This window comes from Cupressus sempervirens, chromosome 5, assembly GCF_028749045.1.
Source record: "Cupressus sempervirens isolate cs-2001-9-10 chromosome 5, ASM2874904v1, whole genome shotgun sequence".
In the NCBI taxonomy this organism is placed as follows: domain Eukaryota; kingdom Viridiplantae; phylum Streptophyta; class Pinopsida; order Cupressales; family Cupressaceae; genus Cupressus; species Cupressus sempervirens.
This window is the reverse complement of record NC_143122.1, coordinates 630,982,101-631,002,722: the sequence shown is the minus strand read 5'-3', so window position 1 is coordinate 631,002,722 and position 20,622 is coordinate 630,982,101. Positions and strand designations below refer to the sequence as shown.

Here is a 20,622-nt window from a genome sequence, read left to right as displayed (position 1 = left end):
GGGCTTCAGGGCATGAAGAACGTGGGTGCTTACGAGGGCCAGGCATTGGAGGGGTCGGAGAAGCGTTTGAAGGCTTTGAATTTGGTCTGTAAAACGCTTTATGGCTGGCATCAGGCTGTTTCTCCACATTTAGTGGCATCTGGGGAAAGATGCATGGTGGAGGATTGTGAAATATTGGAGAATTTGCAGAATTGTCTGATTGAATATAGCATTGACGAGAATGATGATAATAGATGGAGTATTATTGAGACTGCAGGGGGTGTGGCCAGCCCCGGGCCATCTGGAACTCTTCAGTGTGATCTTTACAGGTATAGATCTTTGTTTTATGTTGTTTTGAGAGTCCTTTGAGTTTAGACTTGCTTTGGCAAAGAATGCTCTATTGATTGCCTGGGCATATTATCTCAAACTAGACTAGTCCAATTGGACAAATAAATTTAGTTGATTTGTATTCCCCAGCAAGGATGTGGATGGTATTATCTGAAAGTAAAGTAGTTCAATTGGACAATTTAAAAGTTTAATTGAAAACTATTCACACAGTAAGGTTGGGATGCATGTGAAAGGGGGTATTCAGGGCCATATCATCGGCTACATTGATTTGTTCCCACAATCTTAAGCTGCAAATCCAGCCAACCGATCCAAGATACAAGGGGGAATGGTTATTTCTTTACAAGTGATGGAAATAAAAGTTTATTCTGGCCAGTCTATTTGGTCCCAAGAATTAAGTATGTTGCTTTAGAAACTGTTGGACATTGGTATTTCTGGTCATCTCATTATACTGCTATCATGCAGTTCCTGTGAGACATTTGTAGGATGAGCCTTTTAACTTTTTCATGAGTACTATTGAACTCATGCAGGGTTACCCTCTTTCTCCACATTTTTTTGGTAACTAGATTTATTAGCTTGAGGATTCTCATTGACATCATATTCATGTGTTGATGGATTTCTACTTTCCCATGATATGATCATTATATACTTGGATGGTATGATCCTTCTCTCTCACTAGTTCAATAGCCTGTAGAAACAACCCCTTGTATAACTAAGGTCATGGTTTTCAACACTACCAAAGACACTTTTTCCAAGTTTCATTTGTTTTATGAATAGTGCCATCTAGAGATCACCACATCATGTACCTGTCTAATAGTTTATTGTAGTGGTCCTCTTTTTTTTGGGTTGATTTTTTCTCAATCGCAACTTTGTCCTTGAGCACCAATGCTTCTAGGTGCATTTCTAGGGCACCCCTTTGCAGATGCGTGTCTCAATGCAAAGATTTAGCCCACAATGATGGATGTTTTTGAGATTTGGGGCCATCCCTTAGGATCTTGTGTTTAGGATTTTGTTGAGAGGGTTCAAATCTTAATACTTTAACATATGATTTGGTGCAAACAAATAGTTCCTTAACGTATTTCTCATGTTAACGCTCGACCACTTCCTTTGGAGAATATCTATAGACTCACTTGTTTTATACATAGGCTTGCATGCATGGGTGGTTATGCTTTGTCATATGGTAGATATCTATTTTTTGACACTTTGTTGCATGGAGTTTGCCTCTTTGGGTTCCTCTAGACATTGGTACTGTGATCTCCTCTTTTGTAGATAGGGTCTAATAATTGTAAGAATTTGCCTAAGGCAATGACAGAATATGCCAAGATCTAGCAGCCCACTCAATAGCATGAGAGAGACAAAATGATATGATCAATCACTTGATTGGATTCAACAATGATCAATAGCTAATAATAGATATGTACAATGTAGATGTGCTTGAATATTGGCAATGCATGATAACTAGGAGATATGCAGTAGATAAGTTATCAACCACAATAGGTGACATCACATGTTTACCAAATGTGGATCATCCTCTATTGTACAATTAAGTATGTGCAACAGCGTGAGGATGATAATGTGATAGAGCACTGAAGGTGGATCTCTGACATAAAAAGTGGAGATGAGATAACAACTATCACCACCTAAAGTGAAATTCTCCTACACCATGTGCTAAAATAAGATGCAAACTCCTAGGTGTCTACAATGCAAATTACTATATAATACTAAGTTATCGGTTTGAGTTTGGTTCTAAGTTTGGGTACAAAGAACCGGTTCACTAATACAAAAAAAAATTGAAAAGGGGTTTGGGTTCATTAGTGAAAAAATCATGTAAAAATTTTATATATATATATATATATATATATTTATGAAGTCTATAAGTATGAGTTAAAATTATAATGTCACATAGTATCATAAAAACATATGATCTAAACAACAAAAGCACCATAAACTTGGAATCATAACATCATGAATTGTGATCATACCATCATCTGCTTCAAGTTCACCATCAAAGATCCGAGTTACCAGATTCTCTCCTCGACTTGGGAATTCCTGGTTCAATTATCTCAAATTTGGTCCTTGTCAGATTTTGTCCAAAGTTTGCCACAAAGACCGAATTTCCTTGGGAATTCTCTTAGAGGAACTTGGCAAAATTCAGCCGACTTTTGAGCGATTTTGGTTTCCAACAGAGGAACCCGAACATAATTTTAAAGACTTTTGAGAGAAATTGGTTGGAAAACACCCTTATGTTTACCTTTTGAAATAGTTTTCTTGCCAAATTAGACTCAAGCACATGATTAGACTCAAATTACTAATCATATATTATTTGATTTAAATGCTACTTGAGAAGAAGAATCAGGATGTATAAAAGTGTCATGCATCTATTATGGAATGTATGTAATATACTATAATTCGTGCATATAGCCTAACATGATTAGAAAATATGCATTGAACAAAATCTAAAGAGATCTTTACTGTGGATAATTCTAGATCCAAAGCTTGCTTTCTCGGCTTCATCCAGTTCGATCCAAAGCTGCTTTCTTTGAATCATCCAATAAGATAATTAATGTTTGAAGCTTAGAATATGGCAATAATTACAACATTGGCCTTAAATGGGTGTATAATGTTACATTTTGTGCTTCTAATTTGTAACAGAAGAATGATGATGATTTGCTTGATGGTTTTTGATGATATTTAAATTTGAATTGATGATGGCTGATTATTAATGTTGACATTATTGTTTTCGAATTGAAACATTGATATGGTGGTGTATTTTGCTATGTTGCTTTAATATTAGCATAGTGTTGTATGAACTTATTTGTTGCTGCATATAATAATATTCTTCATCTTCATCTTCATCATTTGCTTCTTCTTCTTTGACATCAGTTGACTCAAGAATAGAGCTAAGACCAATGGGATCAACAACAATAACAATAGTATTGGCGTCAAAGTCCTCCAATTCATCAAGTGCAAGTTGAGAAGTGGAAGCATTCAAGTCCACAAGCTCTCCATTTACATCCCACCTCTTCGTCTTCCCTTCTTTATATTCTTTACTCTTATGTGAGACGAGACACGAGTTGTAATACAAAATACCAAGTTCTCAACTCTTTTTTTTTTTGCAACCTATTGCGCTTCATTGAGTGGATAAATAATATGTGCACCAATTTCTTTTTGATGTAGATGAACTAGCAACCTATGAAGACAAGGTAAACAATTAAAATAAAAATAAGCCGGGGAGGTACTACCAACTATGAACATTCTTCCTAAACCAATAACGAAGAACATCATTACTTAGACCTCCACCATCTGATCCAATCTTGTGATTTTCTCATTTCCTCTTCTATTTCTCTCCAATTGAATCTCCTGCCACCAAATTTTCGCATGCCCTTTAAGTTTGGCCTTCACGAATTTGACCCTCTTAGGATCTTCGACATCTTCATACTCAAAATTCTTCTAGATCATTGATCTAGTCAATTAGTTCCTACAGGTTAAGAATTCCCAAAAATGGGGACTTCAATGTTGAGTCTTTTTCCAATCCTAGAAATGGCCCTTTAAAACCTATCCTTTTCAAGATCCCTAACCACTTCTGTTGCTTCATGTTCCACATTCCCTTCTTCAAATTCATCCTCACTTTCATCTCTTGCTGCAATATTCATTCTTTTATCCATCTCCTCTTGCAATGCTTGCACTTGTCTTTGGAGGGCTCTAAAACCCTATTTTGTCATACCTCCAAATCTCTCGCCATTGTTCCTTTGTAGAGGCATTTTCACCCTTATCACTAGAACCTACAACCATAGTCTTTTTGCAAAACGCCTCACATTCAACGATATTTCTACACACGCAAGAACTTTTGCTTTGGTACCACTTGATGCAGTGTACTCCCCTTATTAACAAAAATACACAACAAAATACATAAATTACAACAATTTGCAAGAACAAAAAATTGACTTCTTATTATCTCCAATAGAATGGAATTACAATATTCATAAATATGACATGCAAAGTCACATGAACATTTTTTGATACAATATTTTACACGCTAGGGCTATCATATACATCCCTCCAAACTATCTTAGACAACCCTACGAGCCTTCTTATATAGGCAATCTTTAGTTGCCCAAGAAGATTCTAGAAATTTTAACCCTAATCTTTGAGGCTGACCATTCCTAAAATAATATTATTCATATTTTTTTACATCATAGTAAGCCCCAACATTTTTCAGAACTCAAAAGAAAATTTGAAGGAATTTCTTTTTCTTCAATATTTAGGTAGCACAACTCTTAGAGCCCATAACTCATGGCCAGTTGCTCCAATTGGCTAATGTGACCCCATTTCAAAAATGCCATAAATTGCTCTACAATGCACGATTGACACAAGTTCCTGCCAGCTAAGGTTTGACCCCTTTTTGGAGCCTCTAAAGCCTTCAAAACCGAGTTCAAAGTTTTTGTACCTTGCTACCAATACCAATGTTTTTCCATATCTTCTAAATTAGACTTGATCTTGTAATGAAATTTTACTTGTAGATTGATATATCCTAATTGAACCCTTAGGGAAAAAATTAGAGCATTTTGAGCTCCAATGACCAACTTACTAGAAATAGTAAGCTTCCAGAAACAACAACTCTACCTTGAGATAACCCTTATTGACAAGACAAACTAGAAATATATTTTTGGGTGATGCAAGATTGGCCTTACACTTAGGATGTTCCTGTATCAGACACCCAAGGTAACTCAAGAAGTGACCTTGTCACATTTTTGGTTTTTAGAGGAAAACCAAGATGGTTCACCTCCTCCATTGACATCTATGATGAATCTTCAATAGGTCTTCGTTTCTATTTGACCAAATATTTTTCATATGCCTTGTTTCTTGTGCTTTTGCCAACACGACTATCCAAAATCTCTTCAATCTCCTCTTTAGCTAAAATAGTTGCTAGAATACTCCATTGTGTTTTTGTTGTTAAGGTTTATGGATTGTTTTCTACAAATGTACTAACATTACCATTGTTATTGATATGTTCCAAAAGGAGATTTAAAGACTTGTAAATATGAGAGAAAGGAGATGTCTCATGAAGAGACATGTCTCTATGGTTAACCATCATTAGATAATAATAGTATATTAACAATAATATAAATAAGCACATATATATAATATTATATAAATATATATATATACATATGTATATATACATATGTATATATACATATATGTATATATACATATGTATATATATATATATGTATATATATATATATATATATATATATATATATATATATATATATATATATATATATATAAGAATATTTGACTAAATGATGATTTACCATCAACAATGTTTCTCATGATCGAATCAATCCGACAAAAGCTGCAAACTTAACACTTCCTCTTAGCTAGGGAGGATTGTTATAGAACACATTATCCTCTCAAGTATGATATTCTTGGAATGACATATTTAAGGATATCAACATATATTCATTAACTTGGATGTTATCTTTCAACATAATCCAAAGTACGATTCAATAGGAAATATGCATTGACGTCAAATCCTTGATGCCTACCAAAAGAATATGTTATATCCTAGTAGGATATAAGTTATTCGATTTTCGACACTATGAGAGAACAACTTAATGTAGTTGATTAGATAACAAGAAATCACAATGTCATGGTTTATCATGACAAGTATCATGATCTCTGGCACTCCAAGACAACTTAATGAAGTCTGATCATGATACGTTCGTTATCATGACTTCCAACACTTTAGGACAACAAATTAATGAAGTCTATCATGACAACAGTCAAACTATTGATAAGATGGTCACCTGACAATAGCTACCTTCCATATATATATATGTATCAATGAAAGATCATCACCTTTCATGACATAATCCACATATGCAAAATAGTAACCACCATGAACCAAGTCAGAGGGTGGAACAAAGGGCTTTCACTTCAACTTCTCTCTCACAGAGAAGAATGCATTACAAGGAATTTCACTTAGAACTTCTCCCTCATAGAGAAGATATCATTCACAAGGGATTGCACCTTTGAACAATGATCTTGGAAAGTCCAGTACTGTAGTTGCTCCTTTAGAGGCTCTCTTCACTTAAGGATCTCTGTCGGACTCCCCCTGAATCTAATATCAATCTTTTGACTTTTTGGTGATAAGACATTACTTCCTCAGGGGTAGGGCCATCAAAATCATGCAATCACACACATGTATTTTAGACTCCCTCTGAATATCAATCTTCTTGAACTCCTATGTTGCATTTGAAGAAGTGTCAGACTCCCTCTTAATGAAAATACTCATAATCTTAATCATCAAGAATATTCACTTAAAGAGCCTCACTAATCATCAGATGACTTGTTGTTTTGTATTTTGTCACATTTTGTCCTGCATTCTCTGAATTGAATTTGTTATTCAATTGGTTAATGTTGATCGATCAATTAACTCCAATTCACGTAACAAATTCTTTTACTGAAGGTTTTCGTTAAGTCTTTTTTATTTTTATGTTTGTCGAGCCTATGTTTGATTTTTGAGGCCTTCAATGTCCTTTTCTTCATTTTTGAGTGTGTGTTTGTTGGTTTTTAGTTCATTGGTTTTGCTTGAGTCATTGCTTTTGGTTTTCCCTTCGATTTGACCTATCTTAGGGCTTAATTGGAGTTGGCAATCAATAGATATGACCATTTTAGTGTTCAAAAAGTGGACCTTTTTGATGCAACTGCGTGAATTAAAAATATCATGTTATATTTTTAATTTGACTTTTACTTTTTGAATAATATAACCTAAATTCACTTTATGTTATGTTTTTAAGTTACTCTATCATATAAATTTTTCACTTAAAGTAACTATAGTGCACTTTATGCTATATTTTTAAGTTGAGTTTGCTTTTTGATTTTTCACTAAAATGACTATCTTAGGGCTTAATTGGAGTTGGCAATCAATAGATATGACCATTTTAGTGTTCAAAAAGTGGACCTTTTTGATGCAACTGCGTGAATTAAAAATATCATGTTATATTTTTAATTTGACTTTTACTTTTTGAATAATATAACCTAAATTCACTTTATGTTATGTTTTTAAGTTACTCTATCATATAAATTTTTCACTTAAAGTAACTATAGTGCACTTTATGCTATATTTTTAAGTTGAGTTTGCTTTTTGATTTTTCACTAAAATGACTATATTAACTATATAGTTCAATTTACTTTTTGATTTTTAAATCAAATGCTCTGGCAAATATTACCTTTAAAATGATATTTGCACGTCATATTTTTAATATGATAGTGTGAATATTATTTATGCCCCATTTAAGTGATATTTCATTAAAAATTAAATTGACATGTGCTTAATTCATCACTTAAGTTGTTTTCAACATGTCTACAAGCATATCTCATAAAAAAAAATGCAATTACACCAAAAAGGTGCGATTTTGAAAGAGAATGCATAAAAAACATGCAAAGACATCAAAAAGTTGAGATATGCAATGACACCTAAAAGGCGTGTTTTGCCAATAAGACATGTATATGCATCTCTTAAACCTGTTGTTGGGCAAAAAACATGTTTTTAAAACATGTGTTTGCACCCAAAAGGTGTGTTTTGACTAAAGAAAGCCATTTGCATGTTTTTAAAACATGTAATCACCTCCAAAAGGTGTGTTTGGGTCTTGGATGCATGTTTTAAATATGCAGTCACCTCCAAAAGGTGTGTTTTGCATTCAAACACCTGCATTTGCCCTTCTAAAACCCATTTTTGAATATTGGAGGCAAAACTTCATGTCATTGGCCTGCTAGAGCACGTTTTTGGTGATTTCTCTTAGATTCTTCCATGGAATGACTTGAAATCTTTCCCTCAAGAGGCGTTTTTACATCCTCATGCATTCCCATGCATTTGGCAAACTCTTTCATGCTAAAAATGTTTTGTTTTAGCCTCATTTGGAGCCATGTTTTGGACAAAAACACCCAGATTTGGGCCTCTAAAATTCACGTTTTTTCCAAAGGAGGGGTTGTTTTTGGAGTTTTGTTCATTATAGATGACATTGGAGGGCACGTTTTTGCATTCTAAGGTGAAAATCAATCCATGTAATGCCCTTTTAGAACCACGTTTTTGACAAAAACGGGTTTCCTTTCTTGCATTTTGCCAAAAACGTTTTGTGTTTTGGTATTTATTGATCATGTTTTTGGGCACATACATGGAAAACGCCTTCTCAGATGCTCATTTGGAATTCGTCATTGCAAGGTTGAAGATGTCAAGTTTGTTTGAGTATTTTTCAAAGTTGGAGTTCTTTTCTCCATCTTTGGCACACAATCATCGAGTAAGTGGGCATTTTCCTTCTTGCTAATTAATTCATGCTTCTCTTGCTGATTTTGTGCATGTTTTAGCTTGATGCTTCACACTTGTTGATATAGATATCATGGAAAGTGCATTTAAAAAAAAAATGATGAAATAGTTCATTTTCATGTATTTGGTTCTTTCCCAAACTCTTAATTCAAATTACATATTGAAGTAGTTTGGTTGTTGACATTTTTGAGTCTTTTGCCAAAGATACATTTTTCTTTTGTGTTTGTTTTTGTGTTTTGCTTGTTTTTTTTTTTTTTTTTGTTTTTCTTCTTTTGGAAGAAGTTGCGAGTTCTTTCCCAAGAACTTGAGCACGTTTTACTTCACTCCACCTTCCACCTCTTCGTGTATGTGCATCGTTTCATTCCATATTTGTCATTACATGCCAAGGCTCATTGCATCCATTCCTTTCATATGCAATCACACTTCAAGAGAAATTACATGTAATTCCACTTTCCATGTCATGACACACTGCATCTCATTATCTGCATGCGATTACATGTAATCTCATCCTCCATCCGCATTTACATGCAATCTCATCCTTCATTCCCATTTACACGCATTTCCATCTTCCAAACCTAAATGCATGTTCGTTTTACATGTAATTTATTTTATGTGTAATGACACCCAAAGAACCTGTTTTTGACTAAAGACCACACATTTAAAGTCAAAAGTTATCATTTGCATGTATTCATATGAATTCCAACTTGCATTCTTGGCCATACCCACGAAAGCTCATCATTTCTCACATGTAATCCATCTTTCCAAGTTTGACTTTGGCCCTTTCCATCCAAATACATATGCTTTCCAGCTCATTTCCAGCCATCATATGTGCTCCATAAGTGTCTAATCCATACCTTAAATACTTAGCTCTCATGGATTTGTCATTGTAACTCAAATCCCAAAGTTCTCAAAGATTCAATCTCATTTGAGATGTTATCATCTTCATGTTGTGGCACACTTCTCAAGATATTTCAAAACTTCTTCAAAGAATAGAGATATCCTGTCCAAAAGACATGCTTTGATTCCCGAGAAGTAGTAATTCATTTGATCTCCATTTTCCCAATGGTTTTCTGTGAAATCGAGTTCGTGATGGAATGCGGCAAGCACTTTGTTTCAAAAAAAAGTTAAAGGTGCTGATGGAAAGTTATTCCGAGTTTACATCCGGACACCGTCAACAAGGTTTTCAAAGTGTCGGAGACTCCACAATGTGTCAATCTACAAAGGAGAATTCACGACAACTTGAACGAGAAAAAGCTTGATCACTTCAAGATTTCAAATGACAACAGATAATTCATCAAGGAGAGTTAGAGGCTATCAAAAGATGTAGCACCATGATTATCAAGGTGAATGCAGTGGCACGAAATACAACAACTCTCGATCCTGTTATCATTCGAGATTGCATCGCCAAGTACAGGGCCCTTCAAAACAATCCCTATGATTTTTTCAATTTTCTTTCGTCTTTCTTCTTCGTCTTCTTCTTTCATGTTTGTAATTTAAGAGTATTGCATGAAAATGTGTAATTACATGTAATACGTCTTACTTGTGTAATGACATGCAATTCAATAATTTCTCTTGTTAGTTAGACTAGGTCAAAGTTGGTTGAGTTGCTCCCACTTTTTCCTCAATCTTTTTCTCAACTCCTTTGCCTATATAAGGAGTGCCCCCCTCATTGTAAAAATCATCTTTTGTTGTATGCAACAAAGCTCTGCCAGACTTGTGCAAGCATAACTTTGATTGTGCAGTACGAATTTGGGAGAAAAGTGAATAAAAGAAGCAATTGGATTTGAAGCTTTGACTGGATTGTGATAGAGCAAATTAGAAGCTTTGATTGTAATTTGTGCCTATTGTCTTTGATTCATGTTGTTATTATGTGTTCAATAATAGTGCATAGTGAGTTAAGAAGCAATCAGAGCCGAAGCTTTGACTGGGAGCAATTGTGGTGATACACAAACTAGAAGCTTTAACTCTAGCTTTTGTTGCCATCTCAAATTCACAAAAAACAGTTAGAATTCCCGTACTTTTTGAAGTCCTTGCGCCCCAATGGTAGAGGTTTTTCTTATACAATAGATTGAAACAAGACTTAGAGCCAAATTGGTATGCTTTCAATCAGCCTTTGAGTTGGTGTTGGTTTATCAGTATCACCGTTTACAATTTTAGATAGAAGTGTAATTTGAGGTTTCATTTTGCCCATTACTTGCTCCACGGGTAAGTGGATTCTTTCTTGAAAGTTAAGAGAAAGGAATATTGGTAACACCCTTTTACAAAAATCTCTCAACTTCTTGCTTACCTTGAGTTGATCCAAGGAACAGAGAGAAGGGAAAAGCCTTCCCTTTAAGGTAGGAGAGACTCTGTCTCATACAATGTGGCTGGTCATCTTATTTTGCGACTGGATTTTACCAAAAACTGTCGGTTGCAAAATATCCATCCAACATGACTAATGAATTCTAGATCACAACTTCTTTCAAGTTATTGTCATATGATTGAGTCTGCACAACATTTGGTAGCATGTGGAAAGTACCAACCTTCTTTTCCTGCAAGAACATCCTCAGACATAAAGGAAAAATATCAAGGCAAATAACTCTTATAGTATGTATAGAATAAAAAATAAAAGAGAGACTATAATGAGTAGATAAGTGTAATACTTAAGAATAATAAATACTTATCTGTACATCAACATCCTTGATATTAATTTCTCCAATGAAGGTCCATAAATGGGAATGAAACATTGGTTAAGGTAATTATTCACCCCTCCACAATGTAAAATTTCCATAGGCTTCACTTTGATAGAGTTTTTAGTCTTTTAAGGTTAGATCATTGGAAGAGCTGGGATGGAAATATATTCGCTGGGTACTAGTACTAGTGCATAAATAATGTACATAGCCTAAGCACTAGTGAATTGTTGGGAAAAATTGCTCTCCTATGCTATCTCCTCATGATTGATTCAATGGTTTAGGAACTCAAAAATATTTTACTATTCATAATTGACAGGGACTTCATTTGCAACTTCCTACGGTATGCTTGCTGTTTTGGAGAGTTTGTTTACTGATTTTGATCACCCCATAAATGATGTGGATTGTAACATCCACTTTTCTCGGGTCTTAACTAACAACTAACATATCAAAGAAATACAATTATTACTTCATATTCATAGGAAGACAGTTATGTCAGTTATGTTTATGTGAATGAGATTAATGGTTACAATCGCTTAAATGGAAATCTCATAACTAACATTTGAAGATACCATCAATGAATTTACCAAGGAATTTAAGATCTACATATCGTAGAATTCAAAACCAAAAACCGTCTAGGGATGCTTTTGCAAAAGCCCAGGTTAGTCCATAAAATACCTCTTAAGGAACAAATAGCTATACTACTTTATTGTAATGACAAATACAAATATATCATCTAGGGCGTCAAATACCACTTGTATCAATTAGGGCATCAATTACCATTGGATCATTTAAGGAATCACATAACACTATATCAATTAGGGCATCAATTACAATTGGATCATTTAGGGCATCACATACCACTATATCAATTAGGGCAATAACATTCAGTTAGGAAAATGCGCTCATATTCATTATACAAAAAAATGAAGACAGAGATAACAATCCATCAGATAAACCTTTCTCTTACATATAGTTATATTTCATGTTCAGTTGGAAGATCAACCGATCTAACTGGTTGCCAATTACATTGACGGTAAGAGTTGCTTTCATTTAAAGAAATAACTGAAATGATGATATAACTCTATCCATCTTATCTTCTACTTGAATAAACATTATAAAAGTAAAATACTTGTTACCAATAAATGTTTGTATGCTTATCTTTCTTTGATGCACGTCCTGACATCTTGTGGAGAGGGGAAACATTGTTAGGGGGCTTAACCACCCAACCACGGACCTTAAACTTATCCTCACACTTTCTCTAATTAGAAATGCTCGACCCTCCCTACGTGGAATAGACATGGGACACCTTGTCTGCCACTGAGCATCTTGATACTTAATCACACTAGTCGACTTGACAACAGAGAATGAATTAGACATGCATGAGCTATTAAATGATTCTTCAAAAGCAATAAATTTGCTGAATCAATTCTGATTCTGTTTACTTGTTCTTGTAGAACTTTCTCTCACCTCTTCACCCTCTTTCTTGGCCATCCAGCCGGGTGAGTCCTAGGTGTTCAAATCCTAGAGTAATCCAACTCTTTTGCTGAACCTCCGCTGGTGTAAAAAATATTATATAATTTCAGTTTGTCATAACACGGTCTTTATGACTTGAGAACTGATCTTAATGAACTTGCAAGGAATATAGTTTGATTCTGAAATCCATCAGTAAACAGAGGCGTCTAAACATATCATGTACATTTGATCTTGACTCAGTATGGGAAGAATGGATTCATCAAATATCTAATTGATATTGCAATGCTATATTAATGTATGGAATTCATGGACACATTCCTTTCTGCTGTAAATTCAAAAGCATTTTAAAAACATGTAGCAATCTAAAATTTGAAAGGCTGACCACATAACCTAGTCTAGAATAAAAAACATGAGCCTTGGCTTGACGCTATGCATCCGGTTCCTTTGATGTGAGCAATTTGAATGCAAAACTCAGAGTAGATATGAATTACGACTTGTCTGAATCACCTGCAGCAAAAGCGTAGAATAAGGAAATAATGTAGAAGAGCAGAGGTAAATTTGTGGAAAAATGAATGTCTTTGGCCTTTCTTGACTTCCATAAATAAGGAGGCATTCAAAAATATCAAAGGCTTTCAAGAAGCCGTAACTCTTGAGCAGTTTAAAAAAGAAGAAGAATAATTGTCTTCTTGAATCACCGATAACATACGCCAAGTGTACATTTTTGCCTGTTAAAAGGAAATAAATAAATATGGAAGAGAACTTGAAGGTTACTAATCAAAAGGATAATTTATAAACATAAATATTTACTTGCACGTATATATTTTATTAAGATGGCTTTATTCAATGTTTATCCAAGGTTGTACCTATTTAGTATGTATATCTAAATACATGTTTCACCTGGAAGATTATTTTACCTTCATATCCACTCATGGTGTGCACACATTTAAATGTACGTATTTAAATAGATATAATCTTGTATAAAATAGTACTATGGTGTCACCTTATATTTATATCTATGTGCACATACATAAATATGTATTATATTGAACTGATGAAAGATATCAACCATAATTCATTAAAGGTATGTACTTTAATTAAGTTAAAATGATTAATGTGTTTAAGGTCTATCTAATAGGTCATGCCTGTCCAATGTGTGTATTCTGTTATGTAGTCGCTAGGTCCTCAACCATGGCGATTCAAGATTCGTACCCACTTGCTTAGTGATGGTGATGCTCCTGTTTCCAATTATTTTTTGACAATGCTTCCACCCCTTTGACATACTCCTTACAAGGAATTTCTCCACAGTTAAATTATATTACCATAACAAGTTATTAATCATAAATGATCATAATAGCTAACCACCTTTTCAATTCCATGAATTCATGATAAATAATTGACTATCTAAAATAGCTTTAAAATATCATCACAACGGTTAACTAGAATGTTATCTTCATATGAAATTATTGTTAATGTTTAGCATCAGTAGAAGTAATGATGTTATAAACATTCTGTTTATTAAGACATATGCAAATTTGTAACAAGTTCTTCCAATAATATTTACTAATGTTACTTACAAATATATATATATATATATATATATATATATATATATATATATATATATATATATATATATATGTTTGAATGGTTGTCTTAACATATATTATTGGCAGGCAGTATTACCTTCAGATTATCGACGGATGTCTTAATATGTTTAGATTATTTGCCATCGGGTGTCATGTAGTTAGTTTATATATATATATATATATATATATATATATATATATATATATATATATATATATATATATATATATGTTTGAATGGTTGTCTTAACATATATTATTGGTAGGTAGTATTACCTTCAGATTATCGGCGGATGTCTTAATATGTTTAGATTATTTGCCATCGGGTCTCATGTAGTTTAAACTAACTATTAGTTAGTTGTGCCTCCGTAGAGGCATGACCTTACGTGGCCAAAGGCCATGTAGAGTCATGACTCTACAAGGCATACCCTTTGCATATCTATATATACCAAATGCAAATTGATGGGAATGTTGTCTATCTACGCCATCACAGAACCAACGATCTACATATTAAACATTGCGGAATACTTTCCAGAATTCTTCTTTGCGATCTAATTTGGAAGACCGTTATTATATACAGTCTACTGTCTGTATTATTAGCACTATATAGAGAAGGAGATTCTGCATCTAAGTAATTCGAGATCACCATTATTTGAAGAACAACTCTGCACTACAGTTATTCAAGTAAGAGTATCTATTGTTATCCATATTTATTGTAATAGTTTTATCTATTAGAGATCACTAAAACTAACATGGTATCAGAGCCATTCTGATAAGAAAAGCTATTACTTAGAATTAAAATCTAAAGTCTCAGATTTTCAAAAGCTAAATTATATTATTAAATCAAAATGGTGAATCATGTGAGACTAGAAGATAGGCTTAAGGGTGCATCTAATTTTTCATCATGGAAAATTAGAGTCATGATAATATTAAGGGAAATAGAATTAGAGGAATATATTGAAACAAATATATCCATGTCTGAAAATGAAACAGAGAAAGTAACATAGAAAAGACATAATAATACAACAATTAAAATTAAAATAGATTCTGTAAAAGATCGTATTCTTCCATCCATATCTAGTCTTAAGACTGCATTTGAGATTTTTTCCACTATACGAGATACATCTGAAATCAACTATACTAGTAGATTATTAACCCTAAAACAAGATCTACGATATATAAAGATGAAAAATGGAGACTCTATTACATCCTACTTTTTAAGGATTTTTGAATTAAAAGATCAACTTGCAACAATGGAAAATCGAGTTGATGACAAAAAACTCAGCATAATAGCACTAAGAGGTCTTCCTCTATCTTGGGAAACATTTATTCAAGGTTTAAGCTCTCAACCTAAACTCCCTAAATTTTATTTATTAAAAAAATGAATGCACACAAGAAGAATCAAGATTAGTCTCAAGAGGACTAAGTACAAATCAAGAGGGAGACATTCAAGCACTCCATGTAAATTCAAACAAGAAAAGAAAATTCAAACATAACAAAAGGGAATCTAACAAATCATATAACTTTATAAGCAACGTGATTGGTCCAAAGTTAGATGTTTCAAATGTGATAAAATTGGTCACTCCCATAACTTCTGCCCTGAAAAGAAGAGAATTCAAGTAGGCTTAGTAGAAATCAAAGAAGTAGAGAAAGAAGAAAGAGAAAATTATGGTTTTTACTTAGCCCTTTCAAGTGAATTAAATTCAAATCACAAGACTTGGATCATAGACAGTGGAGCATCTCGACACATCACCGGTTTTAAAGGCAAATTTGAAACTTTCTCTAAACAATCCTCAGAAGAAGTTACCATTGGAGATAACTCTACTCATCTTATCAAGGCATTGGTTCTTGTTCAATTTACCTAAATTCAAGAATTACTCTACAACTCAAAAATGTTTTATATGTACCAGGAATAAAAATAAATCTAGTCTCTATTTTTGGTCTTGCTGATCAAGGATTCAGAATCACTTTCCAAGAGGACAAAGTTCTATCTTGGCCAAAGAACTCTAATATCAAAAAAGCCATTTCCATCGGATTTAGAAATGAAAGTCTATATAAACTTTGTAATAATCAAAACTTAGCTCTTAGTCATGAAACTTCAAATTCCACTGAAATTTGGCATAGAAGGCTAGGTCACCTTCACTATTGTGCATTATCATTCATAGGAAAAATTGTAAAATGTTTTTCTAGTCTCAAAACTGATCACTTAAGTATTTGCAAAGGATGTGCTTTAGGCAAAAATACTAAGCAATCATTTCCTAAAATTGTTCACAAATCAAAATCCATTCTTGAATTGATCCACGCTGGTCTTTATGGTCCTATTCCTGTACCTTCTTTTAATGGGTGCTTCTTTTATATAATTTTTATTGATGATTACTCTAGAAGAACTTGGATCTACTTTCTGAAACAAAAAGAATTAGCTGAAGTTCTATCAGAATTCAAAGAGTTCAAAACCGTAGTTGAAAATTAGTTAGGACAAAAAATAAAAATTCTAAGGTCAGACAATGGAGGTGAATACATCTTTGATATTTTTAAGAACATTTGCGTTGCTGTTGGGATTAAGAGGGAGTTTTCTGTACCATATAATCCTCAGCAAAATGGAGTTGCTGAACGTAAAAATAGATCAATTGTTGAATCAGCTAGAGCAATGATGCATGATCAAAACCTTCATACTTCCTTCTAGGCTAAAGCATCTAACACTACAGTCTACATTCAAAATAGATGTCGACACTTAGTATTAAAGAACACCACTCCAGAAGAAGTATTTACGAGCATTAAATCTAATCTATAAGTCATCTAAGAATATTTGGATGTCCTGTTTATATCCACATTCCTAAAGAGAAAAGAACAAAACTAGAACCATCTGGAAAGAAGGGGATACTTATTGGATACAATGAAACAACAAAAGGATATAGGGTCTTCATTCCCGGTCAAAGAACAATTGAGATTGGTAGAGATGTAAAATTTGGAGAAGATATCGCCATTAATATTTTTAGAAATAGTGATGAATCCATTACTGAATCTATTCCTGAAGTAGATGAAAATCACCAAGCAGAAATTGAGAGGGAGAATGATATTGAACCATCCTCTTCCACTATGTCTAATCATGAAGATTCTGAAAATGTGAACAATAAAAAGAGGACACTTTGGGCTAAAAAAATGATAGAAGAAAATCAGGTTGAACCTAATGAAGTGATTCAAAAAAGTAAAAGAACGAGAAATCAATCATGTTATGTTGCATTATTAACTGAACTTATAAAAACTGAACCTTCTAACGTTAAAGAAGCACTTTCAAATCAGTCTTGGAAAGAATCAAAGATTGAAGAATATAACTCCATACTAAAAAATGATGTATTGGATGTTGTACCAAGACCTAAAAACAAATTAGTTGTTTTTTCAAAATGGTTGTTTAAAATTAAGCATGCATCTGATGGTAGCATTGAAAAATACAAAGCCAGGTTTGTAGCACGAGGTTTCTCACAGAAAGAAGGCATTGATTATGAAGAAACATTGGCACTAGTCACCAGATATACTTCAGTTAGAACCATCTTGGCTATCGCAACATCCAAGGGATGGAAGGTTCGTCAAATGGATGTCAAAACAACATTGCTAAATGACAAAATTGAAGAAGAAGTATATATCGAGCAACTAGAAGGATTCAACACTCATGACAGCAAAACTTATGTTTGTAAATTAAAGAAAGCTTTTTACGGTCTCAAACAAGCTCCCAGAGTGTGGTATGAAAGGATAGACAACTATCTAATGAAGTTAAGATGTTCTAAAAATGAAGCTGATCCTAACTTATACTTCAAAATAGATGGTGACGATATGATTATTTTTGTGTTATATGTTGATGATTTGTTAATAACAGGTGAAGAACATCTCATAAAGAAATGCAAACAAGAACTCATAGCAGAGTTTGAAATGAAAGATTTAGGTCTACTTCACTTTTTTCTTGGATTAGAAGTTTGGCAATAGGATAACTACAGTCTTCTGAAACAAGGAAAATATGCAGTCAACATTTTAACAAAATTTGGAATGATGGAATGTGAACCAGCTGCTACTCCTATGGAAGTCAATCTACACAAGTTGAAGGATGATATGATTAAATCAGAACCTATAGATTCTACTTACTACAGGCAGATTATTGGATCTTTAATGTATTTGGTGAATACTCATCCTAACATATGTTATGCTACTAACACATTGAGTCAGTTTATGTGTGCACCAAAGAAGATACATCTACATGCAGCTAAATACATTTTGAGATATCTAAAGGGTACTATTGGCATGAGAATCAAATATGATAAAGTCAACATTGAACTTCATGGATATTCTGATTCCGATTGGGCAGGCAGTCTTACTGAACATGATAGTACTTTTGGATGTTGCTTCAGTCTAGGATCTGGTATGGTTTCTTGGTTCAACAAAAAACAGACTTCAATTGCATTAAGTTCTACCGAAGCAAAATACATTGCATCTTCTTTGGGTGTTAGAGAAGCGATATGGCTACAGAAGTTGTTAGCAGATTTGTTCAAAAGACCTTTGAAGCCCATTGTGATTCATTGTGATAATCAAAGTTGCATCAAGCTTTCAATGAATCCGGTTTTCCACAATCGCTCCAAACATATTGAAATTCCTTACCACTACATTCAAGATATGGTGAATTGAGGAATCATTCAACTGGAGTACATCAGTACTAATGAGCAAACAATTGATATCTTTACTAAGCCTCTTGCTAAAGTGAAGTTGAAATACTTTAGAGAAAAATTTGGTATGATTAATTTGTAATATTGAATATTGAATTTAAATTTTCAATTCATGTGAGTTTATGCTTCTATTGTTGTTTAGTCGCATTAGATATCTAATGAAAGGTGACGATTTTTCATGGACATATTTATTCAGAAGGTAATTGTTTGTAAGGTGACGATCTTACTAATGATAGGCCTGTTATCATGGACATCTCTAGATATTGTTTCAGATAATTAGAGATCATAGAGAACAAACCCATTATGTTACGATGGACATCTCTAAATATTGTTTCGAACAATTAGAGATCATGGGTAATGAACCTATTATGTTATCATGGACATCTTTAGATATTGTTTCAGACAATTAGAGATCATAGATAACATATCCATTATGATTACTTTAGATATTGTTTCGGACAATTAGAAATCATAATATATGTTATGATAGTGTTCATAGCACGGTGATTTTAATTATTTGACTAGTCACTGTTTTTGAGTGTTAAGATCAAATAAAGAGTTCAAATATTCTATTTTGAAATCTAAAGGTGTATTACTTCTCCCTTGCTAAGAGGGAGTGTTAATGTTTAACATCAATAGAAGTAATGATGTTATAAACATTCTGTTTATTAAGACATATGCAAATCTGTAACAAGTTCTTCCAATAACATATATATATATATATATATATATATATATATGTTTGAATGGTTGTCTTAACATATATTATCGGCAGGCAGTATTACCTTCAGATTATCGATAGATGTCTTAATATGTTTAGATTATTTGCTATCGGGTGTCATGTAGTTTAAACTAACTATTAGTTAGTTGTTCCTCGGTAGAGGCATGACCCTACGTGGCCAAAGGCCACGTAGAGTCATGATTCTATGGGGCATACACTTTGCATATCTATATAAACCAAATGCAGATCGATGGGAATGCCATCTATCTATGGCATCACATACCCAACGATCTGCATATTAAACATTGCGGAATACTTTCCAGAATTCTTCTTTGTGATCTAATTTGGAAGACCATTATTATATTCAGTCTACTGTCTGTATTATCAGCAATATACAGAGAAGGAGATTTTGCATCTAAGTAATTCGAGATCACCATTATTTGAAGAACAACTCTGCACTACAATTATTCAAGTAAGAGTATCTATTGTTATCTGTACTTATTGTAATGGTTTTATCTATCAAAGATCACTAAAACTAACAATTATAACGATTAACCATCTTACCATTTCGCAGGATTATAACAAATTTTAATTGTCAACTGACTTCATGTGAACCTCAATGGCTATATGAACATTTTAAATTGGGTCGAAATTTGGGATGTAACATGGATTATACTCCTTCGTTACTGTGCTCGAACCACATCATTGGTTGATCTCCCATTGAACTTGTGCCTGAATTTTCCTCAGTGTTTGATGAATAAGTGTTTGATTAATATCATAATGTCCCCCTTGGTCTGTTTGG

At 33.4% G+C, this 20,622-nt stretch overlaps 1 protein-coding gene across 4 annotated transcripts in view; it reads left to right on the top strand.

Moving 5' to 3' along the window:
* BIO1 (adenosylmethionine-8-amino-7-oxononanoate transaminase) overlaps window positions 1-20,622 on the top strand; it is a 287,024-nt gene that overhangs the window by 561 nt on the left and 265,841 nt on the right. For all 4 annotated transcript variants that reach the window (XR_016364885.1, XR_016364884.1, XM_089832134.1 and 1 more), the window contains exon 1: window positions 1-308. This exon is cut by the window's left edge and continues 561 nt beyond it. Coding sequence is in view for 2 of the 4 variants with exons in the window: in XM_089832134.1 (XP_089688260.1) it covers window positions 1-308 (308 nt within the window). In the remaining 2 variants the exon portion in view is untranslated. The remainder of the gene's footprint in view (window positions 309-20,622) is intronic.